This window comes from Pelophylax lessonae, assembly GCF_965119305.1.
Source record: "Pelophylax lessonae genome assembly, chromosome: 3".
Lineage (NCBI taxonomy): Eukaryota > Metazoa > Chordata > Amphibia > Anura > Ranidae > Pelophylax > Pelophylax lessonae.
The window spans coordinates 133,546,233-133,563,125 of NC_138770.1; the positions used below are offsets into that span (position 1 = coordinate 133,546,233).

At 41.7% G+C, this 16,893-nt stretch overlaps 1 protein-coding gene across 3 annotated transcripts in view; it reads left to right on the top strand.

Annotated features, from left to right (window-relative positions):
* The window catches only part of CYRIA (CYFIP related Rac1 interactor A), a 155,047-nt gene extending 142,192 nt beyond the window's left edge, over positions 1 to 12,855 (top strand). For all 3 annotated transcript variants that reach the window (XM_082252233.1, XM_082252235.1, XM_082252234.1), the window contains 5 exons: positions 2,025 to 2,141; positions 2,242 to 2,321; positions 6,651 to 6,777; positions 8,481 to 8,551; positions 11,907 to 12,855. In XM_082252233.1, coding sequence (XP_082108359.1) covers positions 2,025 to 2,141; positions 2,242 to 2,321; positions 6,651 to 6,777; positions 8,481 to 8,551; positions 11,907 to 11,970 — 459 coding nt within the window. In that variant the 3' untranslated portion in view covers positions 11,971 to 12,855. The remainder of the gene's footprint in view (positions 1 to 2,024; positions 2,142 to 2,241; positions 2,322 to 6,650; positions 6,778 to 8,480; positions 8,552 to 11,906) is intronic.
* Positions 12,856 to 16,893: the final 4,038 nt, after the last annotated feature.

Below are 16,893 nucleotides of genomic sequence, written 5' to 3' on the forward strand. Positions count from 1 at the left end.
TTTCTTTTGGTGGTATTTGATCACCTGTGCGATTTTTACTTTTTGCGCTATAAACAAAAAAAGAGCCACAATTTTGAAAAAATAACAATATTTTTCACATTTTTTTTATGTGAAATTCTCAAAAAAAAAATGTAAAAATCAAAATTTTTTAACATTTTTAGGCCAATTTGTTTTCTGCTACATATTTTTGGTAAAAAAAAAAATTGCAATAAGCGTATTTTGATTGGTTTGGGCAAAAGTTATTGCGTTTACTAACTACGGGAAAGATTTATGTAATTTTTTTTTTTGCAGGACTGCGACATTGCGGCGGACAGATCGGACCCTTGACTGACATTTTTGACACTTTTGGGGGTACCAGTGACATTACTACAGTAATCAGTGCTATCAATATGCACAGTTACCGTAAAAATGACACTGGCAGGGAAGGGTTAACTTAGTGATCAAGGGGTTAAGTGTGTCCCTAGGGGCGTGATTGTAACTGTCAAGGGGCGTGGTTTGTTGGATCATAACAGAGACCTACGATCCTACATAGCAGGATCGCATAGCCTCTGTGATGATCGAAGAGAGAATGACAGACGGCTGTGTTTACATCAGCCGTCTGCCTTTCTCCCTCTCCTGCGGGAGATCGCGAGTGGCCGGCGGACATCGGAGCAGTCGTTCACTCGTGCGGGAATGTCAGGGAACGAGCGGGGGTGGGAGCGCGCTTCCGGCGGCGCACGCTCGACCCCCTAGAGGGTCGTGGGCGAGTGACGTACCCCTACGTCACTTTGCCCAGGAGGGGCTGGCCGCCGTATATAGTCGTGCGGCGGTCGGCAAGTACCGTATTTATCGGCGTATAACACGTGCCGGCGTATAACACGCGCCTAAATTTTAGGGCAGAAATTTCAGGAAAAAAGCTGAAATTTAAAATAAACAGCTTTAAACTCGGAACATTTTTTTTAAATTAAATGTAGTCTTACCAGTGCCCACAAATGCAGCCTCATCAGCGCAGTGTCCTTAAATGCAGCCTCGCCAGTGCAGTGCCCATACATGCAGCCTTGCCAGTGCTCATACATGCAGCCTCGCCATCGCCAGTGCTCATACATGCAGCCTCGCCATCGCCAGTGCTCATACATGCAGCCTCGCCATCGCCAGTGCCCATACATGCAGCCTTCGCCAGTGCCCATACATGCAGCCTTCGCCAGTGCCCATACATGCAGCCTTCGCCAGTGCCCATACATGCAGCCTTCGCCAGTGCCCATACATGCAGCCTTCGCCAGTGCCCATACATGCAGCCTTCGCCAGCGCCCATACATGCAGCCTTCGCCAGCGCCCATACATGCAGCCTTCGCCAGCGCCCATACATGCAGCCTTCGCCAGCGCCCATACATGCAGCCTTCGCCAGCGCCCATACATGCAGCCTTCGCCAGCGCCCATACATGCAGCCTCGCCAGCGCCACTATACACAATCACATCACTTTTAAAAATGTCCAGAAAGCAGCACCGAGAGGTAGAAGGGGGCGGGCGGCTCCAGGAGGTAGAGGGGGGCGGGCAGCGCCGAGGAGAAGGAAGTATACGCTCTCATCTGAAGTCCTGGTGCCTATGATTGACTTCGGCATAGGAGGTGGGACTTCCGATGACAGCGCGTCCTTCCTTCTCCTCGGCGCCGCCCGCCCCCTTCTACCTCTCGGCGCCGCCTGCCCCCTTCTACCTCTCGGCACTGCTTTCTAGACTTTTTTTTTTTTATATCGGCGTATAACACGCACAGCTACTTTTTCCTCCCTAGAGTCTCCTGAGCGAGCGACATAGTACTACATCGGTTTGCCCAGGAGCGGCTGCCTGCCGCAGTAAATCTGCGGTGGGCGGTCGTCAAGTGGTTAAAGTAAACCTGTTGCTTTGCCCTGCATGGACAAAGCACAGATTCACATTAATCACATATTTAGTCCTTCATCAGTGTTTCTTTCTAGAGCAAGATTGTACTTCAATTTTCCTGCCTGTTGCAGCCCCTTTAATATTTTGGGTTTTTCTGCTTGTGTGCTCTGCAGCTAGACATCGAAAATGAAGTTAACAATGAAATGGCAAACAGGATGTCACTATTCTATGCTGAAGCCACGCCCATGCTGAAAACACTTAGCAATGCCACTACCAGCTTTGTATCCGAAGTAAGTCATCTCAGCACACATTTTATTTATTATACATTCTTTTTGTTTTTGGCTATTGTATTTTATATTTTTCTCTGCTTACCTTTTTTTTCTTTTGTAGAATAAAACATTACCCATTGAAAACACCACAGACTGTTTGAGTACAATGGCCAGCGTGTGTAAAGTAATGCTTGAAACACCGTAAGTCATTTCTCCTTGATCTTCTCAGCTGTATCACTGCCAGCATCGGATTTTGTCACTTAGTCTTTTAACCTGCTGCACTTTGTGTGTGGTGTACCTATTCTATTTTATGCCTCATTATTTGCATGCTTTTGTTCATAATAAATGGTTTGCTAGGCGACACAGCATGAAAGAGTATTTATGCTTTATCAATAAAATCGTTTAGTGAAAAATAGATTGCTTACAGTGATCCTTGAAGGTTGAGCACTGGAGAACTGGAAATGTTCTGTGTTTTATTTAAATACAAATAATGATAAAAGATCTGGAAATGTGATTCTACAAGCTGAATAGATGCATAGATTACAGCACAGCAAAGGATGTTAAACTGCTTACTTAGGTTGTTTACTGAAGTCAAATTGGCAAAATGTTGTTTCTTTTAAGAAGACTGGGCAAATGTCAGAGCCTCTCAAGTTTTTATGGAGATTTTCCCCGGTAATGGTTTACACTAGCAGCAAGGACTGGCACTCCTCTGAAAAGCAATCCATGCTAGAATCACTTTTCATGGATGTTTGACAGGAGGTGTGAAGGCCTCCTCACCACCTGTTTTAACCCCCAAATGCCGCACTACCACGTCACAGCCTGCATTGCAGGGCAGTTGCAGTGTGGCCATATTCTCTTGAATGCGTCTTGTTCAGTGGGTGGTAGTGACCTGCAAATGTGACAGAGGGTATAATTCCTGTCACAAAGCAAAGCCTCACAGCCGCAGCATGTATTTTTGTAAATATTTTATTATATCTTTTCCTGTGACAACCCTGAAGAAATGACACTTTGCTACAATGTAAAGTAGTGAGTGTACAGCTTGTATAACAGTGTACATTTGCTGTCTTCTCAAAATAACTCAACACACAGCCATTAATGTCTAAACCGCTGGCAACAAAAGTGAGTACACCCCTATGTGAAAATATCCAAATTGGGCCCAAAGTGTCAATATTTTGTGTGGCCACCATTTTCCAGCACTGCCTTAACCCTCTTGGGCATGAAGTTCACCAGAGCTTCACAGGTCACCACTGGAGTCCTCTTCCACTCCTCCATGACAGCATCACTGAGCTGGTGAATGTTAGAGACCTTGCGCTCCTCCACCTTCCGTTTGAGGATGTCCCACAGATGCTCAATAGGGTTTAGGTCTGAAGACATGCTTGGCCTGTCCATCACCTTTCCCTCAGCTTCTATAGCAAGGCAGTGGCCATCTTGGAGATGTGTTTGAGGTCGTTATCATGTTAGAATACTCCCCTGCAGCCCAGTCTCCGAAGGGAGGGGATCATTCTCTGCTTCAGTATGTCACAGTACATGTTGGCATTCATGGTTCCCTCATTGTAGGTCTCCAGTGCCGGCAGCACTCATGCAGCCCCAGACCATGACACTCCCACCACCATGTTTGACTGTAGGCAAGACACACTTGTCTTTGTACTCCTCACCTGGTTGCTTCCACACACGCTTGACACCATCGGAACAAAATAAGGTTATCTTGGTCTCATCAGACTACAGGACAAGGTTCCAGTAATTCATTTCCTTAAGGGCCATCCACACTATAAGATTTTCTGAAGACTTTTTCCTTTAGACTTACCAAAACCATATAATATGAGGTCAAACCTAAACACTTTCAATTTGTATGCAATCTGGCAGGCCCTTGCACTACATAGAAAAGGTAAATCTGAAGGAAATCTAAACACAAAAGTTGGATAGTGTGTATCCAGCTTAAGTCTTCAGCAAACTGTTTGCAGGCTTTCTTGTGCATCATCTTTAGAAGAGGCTTTCTCCTGGGACAACAAACATGCAGACCAATTTGATGCAGTATGCGGCGTATGGTATGAGCACTGACAGGCTGACCCCCCACCCCTTCAACCTCTGCAGCAATGCTGGAAGCACTCATACGTCTATTTCCCAAGGACAACCTCTGGATAGGACACTGAGCACGTGCACTCAACTTCTTTGGTCGGCTATGGCGAGGCATGTTCTAAGTGGAACCTGTCCTGTTAACCCGCTGTATGGTCTTGGCCACCATGCTGCACGCTCAGTTTGGGGATCTTGGCAATTTTCCTATAGCCTAGGCCATCTTTATGTAGAGCAACAATTTTTTTTCAGATCCTCAGAATTCTTTGCCATGAAGTGCCATGCTGAATTTCCAGTGACCAGTATGAGAAAGTGAGAGCGATAACATCAAATTTAACACACCTGCTCCCAATTCACACCTGAGACCTTGTAACACTAACGAGTCGCATGACACCGGAGAGGGAAAATGGCTAATTGGGCCCAATTTAGACATTTTCACTCAGGGGTGTACTCGCTTTAGATGCCAGCGGTTTAGACAATAATGGCTGTGTTGAGCTATTTTGAGGGGACAGAAAATGTACACTGTTATAGAAGCTGAACATTCACTACTTTACATTGTAGCAAAGTGTAATTTCTTCAGTGTTGCCACATGAAAAGATGTAATAAAATATTTACAAAAATGTGGGGGGGTGTATTTAATTTTATGAGATACTGTACGTGGATATTCTTTGATTTTTGAAGACAACCACAGCAACTGGAGGAAAGAAACACAAGCTTGGTAAGAGTATGCACACTTGCAGTCCTGTTAGGAACTGAAAACAAAAATGTTAGGGGTGTACTCACTTTTGTGAGATACTGTACCCCTGACTGCTGCCTTGTCAGCTTAAGGAGGGCTTGGGGGGCAGTAAAAACATGGATCTGTCACGTGACAACTGCAAGTGTAAACAAGCTTTTACAGTGTCCATAATCATTGCTACAGAGAGAAAAGGAGGGGATTTCAAAAATTTTACAGTTGTTATCAGAAAAGGAATAAAGGGGACAACCTGCACTGATGACCGCTGCCAAGGTGGTGTATTCCCTGACCTTGTAGAAAGCAGAGGGGAAAAGAGGAAGTTCCTCTTGTTTGCATCCCACACAACCTCTCTCCCCCCCCCCCCCCCCCTCAACTGTCACATTTGGTACTTTTTTTGGGGGGAGAAGGCGATTTGTGAGGTTATTTGGCCCTCTCTTCCTCCCCCCCCACTCGCAGCCTTCTGGGACACATATGCGAAGTGCATGTGCAGTAGGAAACTGGCTTCACTGCCATTTTTCCTACCTGAGATTCCGACACCGGCACCCGAGGCCGATTGAAGAATCGGCTTGGGTGCGGACACCCCTGGACAGGTAAGTGTCCTATTAAAGAAAATAGTGAATATATTGCGCTCAACACATTCGTGTTCTCAATAAAGTGTGCTTGTGCAAATATAATTATAGATATAAGAGTCTTAAAGTGCTTAATATCAATAAAAAAAGTCCAGTGGTTAGCAGCAACAATTTTTTGATAGAAGCATAGACTTGATAGGAGTGATTGCAAAGCCTCCACCTCCACACTTTCACCCAGTGCTCTTACAAGGTACTTCTTACCAGAAATATATGACCCCTTGATTATAGGGGGTCATACAGACATAGTGATCCAAATATTAAACCGATCCTCCGCTTCAAATTCCCTCACCGACTTTGGCAGGGTCTGTATAGCTTGCTTCACTTGAGGCTCCAGGTGATTGAAAGCTTGTAGAACGTAACGGTCCCTCTCCCTCCGTCCTCTCCGCTATCACACCTCTCACATCGTCTCCATAGCAACCAGGAGGGTAGAGGGCGGAGTCGTATTAAAAGTCAGCAGCTACAGTATTTGTAACAGCTGACTTTTCATTTTTTTGGGTGGGAGACTGGTGCTGACTGTTGCACAGGGTAGTGCTGCCATGTTGGACCACGGTATGGACACAGCCCCCCTTGGACACCTCTGTGCAGCCAGTGCTGGGAGAAACCACAGTACTTTATGCAATGACACTGAGCAATTAAAACTCGCCTAACAATGTTACAAGCTTTAGCCCTTTTTTTAGGTTGGCTTCAACTAGAGTTTAAAATTAAAAAAAAAAAAAAAAAAGCAGGAATCTCATTTTAATGTTATTGGCAAGGGTCATCTGTCCTGCCTGCTGTATTCAGGACAGTTTGGATGCGATTCGTCTAAGTAAAGCCATTCTGCACTTGTTCCATATATGGGCCTATAGAATATTGGAGAACAAAACACAGCATGTAGATGTAGTCTCTCATGACAGCCAATCGGATTACTGTTTACTGTAAAATGTAATCGAATGATGACAAATGTGAATCTGATCTAGCGACCACGCTTCAGATCTGGTCATTAGATTGTACTTTATTATTTATTTTATACTATCCCTTTTAGAAACTGAAAGTGTTGTTCTATTTTATAGTGACTTATTTTTGGAGGTTTTTATTCAGTTTTCTCCATTTCATTAACAGGGAGTACAGGAGTCGGTTCACCAGTGAAGACACTCTCATGTTCTGTATGAGGGTAATGGTTGGTGTTATCATCCTTTATGACCACGTTCATCCAGTTGGTGCTTTTTGCAAGACGTCAAAGATTGATGTAAGATTTCCTACCTATTGCAATCATGTTCATGCATCATGTTTTTCTGGTATCAGGGACTGTTGGTGACTCTAGTATGCTGTGAGACTATGACCATTCTTTATTGGTAATCATTAAAGAGCACCTGAAAACATATAAAAGACTCCACTCTAATAAAAAGGGCGGGATTTTTTTAATGTGGAGTGTCTGAAATAATCGAATCCAACAAATTACAATGAATTTTGTTTTTTTTAACAGCGGCAGACCTAAACAGTGCTGAGCCTGGGTGTAGCCACTATATATATATATATATATATATATATATATATATATATATATATATATATATATATATATAATATAATATAATATAATATAATATAATATAATATAATATAATATAATATGTGTGTGTGTGTGTGTATATATGTATATGTGTGTATATAATATATATATTACAGACACCTAACTGTTTAACCTCTTAAGGACCAGGCCTATTTCTGACACTTGTTTACAAGTTAAAACCAGTATTTTTTGCTAGAAAATTACTTAGAACCCCCAAACATTATGTATTTTTTTTTTTTTTTTTTTTTGAGACCGTAGAGAATAAAATGGAGATCATTGCAATACTTTGTCATACCGTATTTTCGCAGCGGTCTTACAAATGCAATTTTTTGGGGGAAAAAAAAATTTAAAGCACCTGTCCCTCCGAGCTTACGCGCAGAAGCAAACTCATACGCAAGTTGCGCCTACATATGTAAACTGTGTTCAAACCACACATGTGAGGTATCGCCACAATCATTAGAGCGAGAGCAATAGTTCTAGCCCTAGACCTCCTCTGTAACTCTAAATTTGTAACCTGTAGAAATTTTTAAAGTGCCGCCTATGGAGATTTTTTAAGTACCAATGTTTGTCACCATTCCACGAGCGTGCGCAATTTTGAAGCATGACATGTTAGGTATGACTTTGCGCGGCCTAACATTCTCTTTCACATTATAGAAAAAAATTGGGCTAACTTTACTGTTTTCTTATTTTTAATTCAAAAACATGTATGTTTTTTTTTTTTTTCCTATTTATTTTACCTTTTTATTTTTACACTATCCTAAAAAAAAAAAAAAAAATTTGATCACCGCCCCCTGTTCACTAAATGCACCTGTGATGATGTGGTGGATGCAGCTGAGCCTATTACTGCTTGAAAAAAACAGTGGGGGTGGAACAGGGGAACTAAGAGGTCCCATTCCCCCTGCATACCTAGTAACCACGCTTGTCTCGGGGAAACACCCGGTGCCCAAGACCAGCGTTGTCAGTCACCACTAACCAGAACAGAATGGGAGCTGTCAACCACATATCTTGGGAACAACACCACTTAGAAAGATGGGACAAATTGCCAAATGCGCTTTGTCACCTAAGGGACAGAAGCAACAAACTATTTAAATGTTGAGACTTCTATAAGGAACCCTACAGTGTGTCAAGAAAATATTCCACACAGCATCTCACCACCAGCCTGAACTGTTTATGTAAAGTAGGATTGATCTATGGAATAAAGTTGCTGAGATAACCCAACTTCTCCACAACCAACAACTGAAACGTTTGACCAGGTCTCCATGTTTTTTTATTTTATGAAGTACCCATAGTAATGACTATTGAATGTATTCTTTTTTTTTTGTTTCTAAAATGTGAGGATTTTAACATTCAGTTGATTCCATTGTCTATATTTCCGGCAGATGAAAGGATGTATAAAGGTATTAAAAGAACAACCCCCAGATTCCGTAGAAGGACTTTTAAATGCACTCAGGTACTATTCATATTTTATATCTGTAATATGTATCTGGACTTAGACACCTCTTTTATTTACACACCTTGGACTTTAAAAGCAATCTGCGTGGGATATTACCTCTCAGAGTGACTCCCAGTCCCAAGAAGGCCTTCCTCACTTCTGTTCATTCCCATTGGCCACTAAATGTGATTCATGTCCCCACAACCCCATAAAGTAGCAAACCCTCATATTTAGCCACAGCGTGGTCCAGCAGAGGTGTCTATGCTCACAGCCCCCTCCAGTGGACTGTTTTGTAGGACTGAGGAAAATGGCAAGGGAGCTGAGATCTACCTCACAAGCCTGCCATCCATACAGAATCAAGGTGAATGGAGAAATCCTAGCTGCTGTCAAAATGCAATGATCTTGTCCCTTCAACAGAAGGCGATAAAATAATCAACTTCTGTCGAGTGGGGGAACCCAGGCACTAATTGATATTCAGCTGGTCCCCATACATTCGTTCATTGTATGGCCAGCTTGAGAGTCCTGCACTAGAAACGGGTCAATGCAGTAGGCATGATGCACATGGGCATATCAAAGACCATGTACGCTGGATCATCGAAAAATCAAGCTTAAAAAAATGCTAATTTTGGCCCCTAATTATGCACATTTACAGATGCAGTATGTTTAGAAACACATGCGCATAACCTTTTTATATATCATTTATTCTAGCCACTAGAATGCATTTAGATGTTTTAGTGCATAAGTTATGCCAGTGAGTGCTACCCCAAATGCAGACTTGGATTTACTTTTTATGCCTGTAAATGCTGCGCCAAAATTTAAATCTAAATGCTAAGATTTGCATGGACACATTGGTTAACATAGGGCTAAAATCAGAGGTGTAAAATGATTTTAAAAAAGCAGCTTTTTTTTCTGCCCAATGTGCATATGGCTTTATCCACTATATAATGGTGTGACTGGTATAGAAATGTTCTGGCCCCAGGTTTCTAGATTGAGAGAAATATATGGGGACTGACTTTGCTGACCCCCACCTGATGCAGTCATTGATCCGGCCAGAGTATTTATATCTGGACCTCTGACATCACTTGCTGCATATTTTGTTAGCAATAGGACAAATGGGAACCTGCCTATCTGTGATTACCTGCCTCTGAAAAAACTGCAATTACAATTGGCTTTTTCCCCTATGTACTGTAAGAGCTCTGCAGAGGTACTCATTGCTCTCTGTACATTTCAAGCCATCCTCAAGGTAATAAAAATGGCATTGACTCAAGTCAGTGTGCTAGTCAGCAAAAAAGCAAAGTCGGAAGACTTTCAACAATTTGCAAGGTTTTTGTTGTATACATTTGCATATGTGATGGAACAATGCATCTCTGCTAAGGGTGGTCTCTAAAGCCCACCATAAACAGCTTTAAATTCGGTTCAGCAGGAAATTTTAATTGGTCTATGGGCACCCAACTTTAGTACAACCAGCCTGTCAGGTTTTGTTTTTTAGTCGATCAATGCTGGCGGCTATGGCTGCCAGCAGTGATGATTGTATTTTGAGGGCTGGGAAACCTGCCGCTGTCAGAATGCAATAAAGCAGCGAGTGGGATTCCCCCATCACCACTGGCTTTGTTGATAGAGAAGTCGAGCAATATTCTTACCTTCAACCCGTGGTTAAAGAAAAGAAAATTGCATACTGTATGGCCTGCCTTTTTCTAATCCAAGAGAGCTTCAATCTTGGAGCTTATATAGCAGGGAATAAATGAGAGCTCATTTGTCGTATGCAAATGCTAACAATGAATGCCTTTTTATCTGCTCCCTTTTGGTCTCTTAAATATACCATTTAGAGTGTTTTGCTATGTCCGTTCGATATGTGCATGCCAATAATCAGAGCTGTCCAATCTCTTGTGTAAATGGGAGAGTGGAATGGTTTAAGTCATTTAGAAAATGTCAACTAGGCAAGGGTGACACCAGTCAGTCCACATAAAAGCTGTGTATTGTCAGCCCATAACAGTAAATTAGTATCTAAGGGCATGTCTGCCATCCAACAGGTTTTTTCCTTACTTGCTGGGTCTTTGTAAAGTACAGGGAAATGTGCATGTACTGCAGAGATGTACTACTTGTTTTTTGTTTTGTTTTTAATATTGCCCTGACATTCACTTTAACAGTGCAGAAGCCCAACATAAGTCCAGTCTCACTTAAGGGCAAGTAAAGACTTTCATTGTTTTAGCTGCATCAAACCACCTAGCAAAGTAAAAATGGCACCCACATTGTTACTAGCAACTGCTGCAGAATGCTGTACTAATTGCATATCTTAATAACAAGCATTACATTAAAATGTAAGTTATACCTCTGTAGATTAAACAGGAGGTCCTCTTTTAAAGTAGAATTCAAGACTAAACCTAACTAGTCTTAAAAAATGCTCCCTCCCCCATCCTAAAAAGTGTACGAAAGATGTATATACTTATTATCAGCCTACTCTGGTCCAGTTAAAGCGGAGTTCCACCCAAAAGTGTAACTTCCACTTTAAATACTGCTGTGCCGACCCCCTGAAATGCCACATTTGGCATGTCATTTTTTGGGGGGGGTACCTAGATTTGGCAGGTACCCGCTCCCACTTCCGCTCGGGTCGCATAGGCGGCTCGAGCGGAAGTTCTCCTCTCCCCCTCACCTCCCTGCAATCTTCTGGGTCACGTCACAGGTCCCAGAAGATTGGCCGGCCATTCACAACACGCTGCGCGACTTGATGCGAGTCATTCTAGTATAAGCTAGTTAGGTTTAGCCTGACATACTACTTTAAAGCAGGATTAAACGCATTAATTTACCAGTTTCCAAAAACATACGTTCCCCCACATGTGCCTGGAATGCAACTGTCACATTGGGTGTTCTCTCAACCAAACTGTCAAACCATCAAATGGCTGGAGTCATAACTCATCACATGTGCAGCATCATGGCGGTTGAAGATCAAACCGAGATCAAAATGACAAGCTTACTTGGCTGAAAATGATAGGAGGGTTTACTTCCATTTCTTTAATGTTCAATTTCAATAAAAAATGTTTTAAAAAATAAAACATTAATACTGTCTTCAGTGACCAATAACACTTAGCAGAGGATGCGTTTTAACAACGTTCATGCTTGTTGCAGTTAGAAAGATTTTTTTGTCACCAATTAGTGAATCTTGCTAGCAGTGAAATAGTCTATTATGTCTGTTTGATGAATACTCCATCCTGTGTTCTATATCTGTTAATGATAACGGCGAGCATTTACACATTCGATAATAGTTCTCTAGACAGTTATAAATCATTTAAAAACGGCATTTTACATTTTACAAATGTTACCTCTAGGTATGCGTCTGCATTTCTTTTTCATCTTCTATTTATTTGTCAAATTGCAGGTTTACCACAAAGCACCTGAACGATGAATCAACTTCTAAACAGATCCGGGCGATGCTTCAGTAAAGTCCTGCGCTTGAAGAGGATTCTTTTACTGACCTCAGAAGATGTATATGTTTACATAATTTAATACAGATTGATGTTAATACTTATGTGTATTTACATAGTCATTACCCCCTTGTCACTGAACCTTAGGCTTGTATTCCTGTCCCTAACCTATCTGGTGCCGGTGCTGCCCTCAGCGGTTTCACCGAAATGCTCTGAGGACTTTTCAGACACCCGCCGGGTAATTAATCTGACTGACTTAGCACAATTTTTGCAATTACATGCTATTATTATATTTGACCTGAAAATTGAACTTTTTTTTTTTCTTTTACCAAAGTGCTTAAACCATACTTTAAATTGGTGTGAATTGATTGATTGTATCTGCTATTGTGTTTTATTCGTCGGTTTGTCCAAAAATGCAGTTTAGGCACTGTTATTTTTATTATATGTTACGTATCCGGTCACAGGCAGTGGAAGTCCTTGATAATACGCCAAGGCTGGAGAAACAGACAAGCAAATAAAGTGGAGATATTTGTGTACTGGGGACTTTAGAGGCATGCCATTGTGCAAACAGATATAGTGTTCTGTAACCCATAGCAAATCAGAACTGTTCAGCCTTCATGTGCCTAAGAGACCTGTACAGATTAGGTACCCCTGGATGTGCAGCTCAGGTCAGTGGAGCCCGTTAGAGCATGTTCAGAGAAATGATGACCACCCTGCGGACAAAGCTTGGCATCCTTACCTTCCCAACCTTACAGGCTTCAGCTCTATGAAAGAGAGGGTCTTTCATTCAGACAAAGTTTGAGCACAGGATGGGTATCATTGTTTATAGCAAAGTATGCTTATATATTTTTGGACTACCAACGTTCTGCACCAAGCCTCACCCCTTGTTCACACTGAAACGATTTGACAGGTCAAATCCTATTGCTGGAAGTCTCATTGTTCAAATCAGTGCGAAGCCGACTTTGCGGTGTTGCACTGATTTGAAAAAGTAGTTCCTATTTGAAAAAGTAGTTCCTGCAACTTGCATCGACATCTGTGCATGAATCCACACAGATGTCTTTCAAGTGACACCAGAAGTCGCACTGACATGCAGCTCTAAAATCGTTTATTTCAGATAAAAATGCACAATTTCATAGCCAATGTGAACAAGGGCTAAGTTCAGCTTCACTTATCCATAGTGATAAATGAAGCGGTCTCTGGTGCAGCCAAGCCTGTGTAGCTGCTGAGCTTTATCTCTAACATGCAGCTCACCACTCATCTGCACTAATGTGCCAAGCCCTGCAAGATTCATATTGTCATGCTGTCACTCTTACTGAGCCCTACTCAAAGGATCTGTTATTTACCTTTGTTGAACAAGCCAAGAAGCCTCTTGTCTGTCCATTCCCAGGAGTTTAACATCCAAAAAACACCTTTCTGTTATCTTTTGAACGCCAGTATTATATGGCATTGTGTTGGTCAGGAGTTCCTTTAATTCCATAAAAACTACTTAACACTAACACGTGGAGCTGAAGAGTTGAGCATCAAGAGTGCAGGAAACAATACAAATAAGTTTTGGATGAGTAATAATGTTAAAGCAGATCTCCACCTTTCATGTCCCTTTTAAATAGTTAATTTAGACCAAGCTGCCCAAAACAAACTATTTATTGCAATAACAGATGCGCTTGCTGTGTGCACTGTATTAACTGCATGTAGTCTCAGCTACATAAAATATACAGCTCTGTGTTCGGGCAGTGGGATGGGAACTTCAACAAAATCGGGTAGGGCTGAGTGCCGCTCTGCCATCCACAGGAAACATATTCTATGAATAAATACAAAGCTTCCTCTGATTGGCTGATTTACAGATCAAGATGTCATCCGCTCACCTCTCTGCCTCGGCCAAGCAAAACATTCATATAGTAGTGTCATTTTTTTTTTTTTAAAGCATTTTCTATTGCTTGGAATTACATAGTACCGCCTTTATGTGGCAGACGGTGCAGTGTGGTAGAAAATAACCACAGTGCAGTGAAAAATGTACTGGACCTGAGGTTACCATAAAGAATCTCTGCAGTGAGTTGTGGCATGTCAGCCAAACACAGACTGGTTAATAATCATTCCAATTTTGACATCCAGATCTTTAAAGCTGACCTCCCAGGACATAATAAATTATCTAGCTGTGTATTTACTAAATAAAAGAAACTGAATTTATTTTTAAAGGATAGGTTTTGGAGCATGTTTAGGGGTAACATGCTCCAATGTGACTACCTCCTGCCGCCAGCACTCCCTGCTCTGTGACAGTGGGCAAGGGGATCTTCTCCCCGCACCCGGTGTCACTTTTTGAAAACAGCATGGCTGTGCGGAGCTCAGCCCACACAGCTGTCTCATTTCCAGAGCTCTGTGAATGAAAAAACTGCAAGTACCATCTTCCACTGCTGCAGACATACATGTAGTGTTAATGGACTGCGAGCACGCTGCTCAGCACTTTTATCATTCGTTCTTCCTCTTGCTTTGTAACTGAAATCCCATATGGGAATTTGGGCAGAAAACTAGAGGTAGACTGCAGGAGCTTAAAATTGTACCCATGAGAAAAAAAAAACACAAAATGGACTTATAAAAGTATCTAGTGTTTTCTACTTGATATCAGCCTCAGCCTCCCTGTAGAGCAGAACTTAGCTGGGGGAAAAAGAAGGCTACCAATAGATGCCAACCAGTTTACATATCTTCTGGCACTGATCATGCTGATAAGAGAAGAAAAAGGAGATGCTCCATTGTTTAATCAGCAAACTGGCATGTCCAGTGTAAAGGATAAATACCATACATTGCCTCCACCTGAGTTAATGGAAGGTCCTCTTTAACTCTGAAACTAAAATGCCAAAATTGGTTTCTATGGATTATGGCACACTGCTCTTTGCACGATTATTCAATCACTTGTTTGGTTTCTGCAATTCACTTCTCATTCTCCAAAACATTGGCTTCTTTTTTTATTATTTTTAAATAGTTTCTTCGATGGCCAGTTGTTTTGAACGTAAGGTTGGCTGATTGTGGTCCATTGCTGCTAACATACGCTTATTTGACATATTGTATTCCGTTTCAAAGCATGAGTTAACACTCCATATACAGTATAAAGAGAGAATCACAGATCTTATATATTGATTCTATATATCTATGAAGTCCCTTTAGAATTTTATAGACTTCCTGTTTGCTACTCCATTGCAGTACCAAATAAAATGAATTGTTGTACACGTTCCTGATTTTTATTTTGCTTAAATGACTTCTGTTGCTGCAAATAAAAGAAAAAAATTCATGATCAATACAAATTTTCATACATATTAAAGGGTCAGTCCTCCAAAAAAAGTTTTTATTTATATATTTCGACTGTGGTTTCATCTGCCCATTAATTGTAGCAATTATGAGGGGGTCCCACTTTAACTGTTTATTTTTTACCATTTTATTTTGTGAATAAAGCAATTGAAGCAGTGGGAACACCCCAGGGAAATATGTCACTATTGTAGTACACAGAATATGAGGCCAGCAGGTGTCTCAGCACATCAAAATCTTCCTGCTATGGTCATGCCACTTTTGGATGGATTAGTCCTTTCATGCTTGATTTGAACACTTTTTGGTCTTTACAGGCTGTCATGCAGCTTTTGCAAAATCTCAAGTTATGGGCCATACACACTATAAGATTTTCTGAAGACTTTTTCCTTCAGACTTACCAAAACCATATAATATGAGGTCAAACCTAAACACTTTCAATTTGCATGCAATCTGGTAGGCCCTTACACTACATAGAAAAGGTAAATCTGAAGGAAAAAGTCTTCAGAAAATCTTATAGTGTGTATGGCCCTTTAGTTTTGTGCCCTTAAATGTATTTAGTAACAAAGAGTTGTATTACTGCTGAAATAAGAAAGTATCGCTTTTACCTGTTTGGAATGGAAATTTAAAAGCAAAGCTCCCCTTTGGGGGAAAAAAAATTATTATTATTTTTGGAGAGAAAAATGTGCATTTATTTTTTTTTCCCCTCGGGACCTGTGGATCAAGGGTGCAATGTCAGGCGTCTGCTTACACTTCAAGATTCTTTCCCATACCTCTGTACAAGTTTTCTGTTAGAGAGCTGGAGGAAGTGCCAAAGAGCTATGAGGGTGCCTCTTCTATTTAAATTCACCTGGTTAATGGGTTAAAACTTATCCGGTTCCTGACTGACCATCACCAGCTGCCATCCTCCTGTTCAATACTGATGCCTTCAGGCTAGGTTTATACTTGTGTGGGTGGTGTCCGCTGCGTGTCTGTACCTGTTCCTGTAGCTGCAACCACCAGCACAGAAAACGCAGAAGATGCATGGGGTTACCAGTAATCCGAATGTCACCCCCATACACTGGAAAACGCAGCTCATTTCCCCAAACTGGGAACTGCACTACATTTGTGGCTTCCATGTGGGCGGCATTTTCAAAATGGAGCAGGGACATTTTCTATGTGTTTTCAGGAGCACAGCAGCCCATTCAAATTAATGGGCGGCCGTGCATGCACAAAATGCTGCTCGCAGAGCCGTACAAGTGTGAACCTAGCCTTACATCCCTCTAACACAGCCTAATTAAACAATGGAATGATGGCATCTCCCATGGCTTGGCTCTGAAAAAGTTATGGCTTTAGTACAAAAAAAAACATGGCAATGATTTTCTGGCTGATAATGGTAGCTGTGTCTTGTGGTGTCTGCTGTTAGGTTGAATTGTTTGTCTTAAAAGTTTAACCACTTCTCGTACCATCAAACAGGAATCGTTGTTTGATCAGAGGAAGGATCCGGGTTCTAAAAGACCACTCGTGTCTCCACCTGTCACTCGCCAAAGCTATCACAAGTGGGGGTGGTCAGCACCATGTTGATTTCAATGTCAAAATTGACCAGGGTGACAAGTGATAAAATTGGGTCACAAATTTTCTTTAAAGTGGCAAATTCCTTTCTATGGGGGT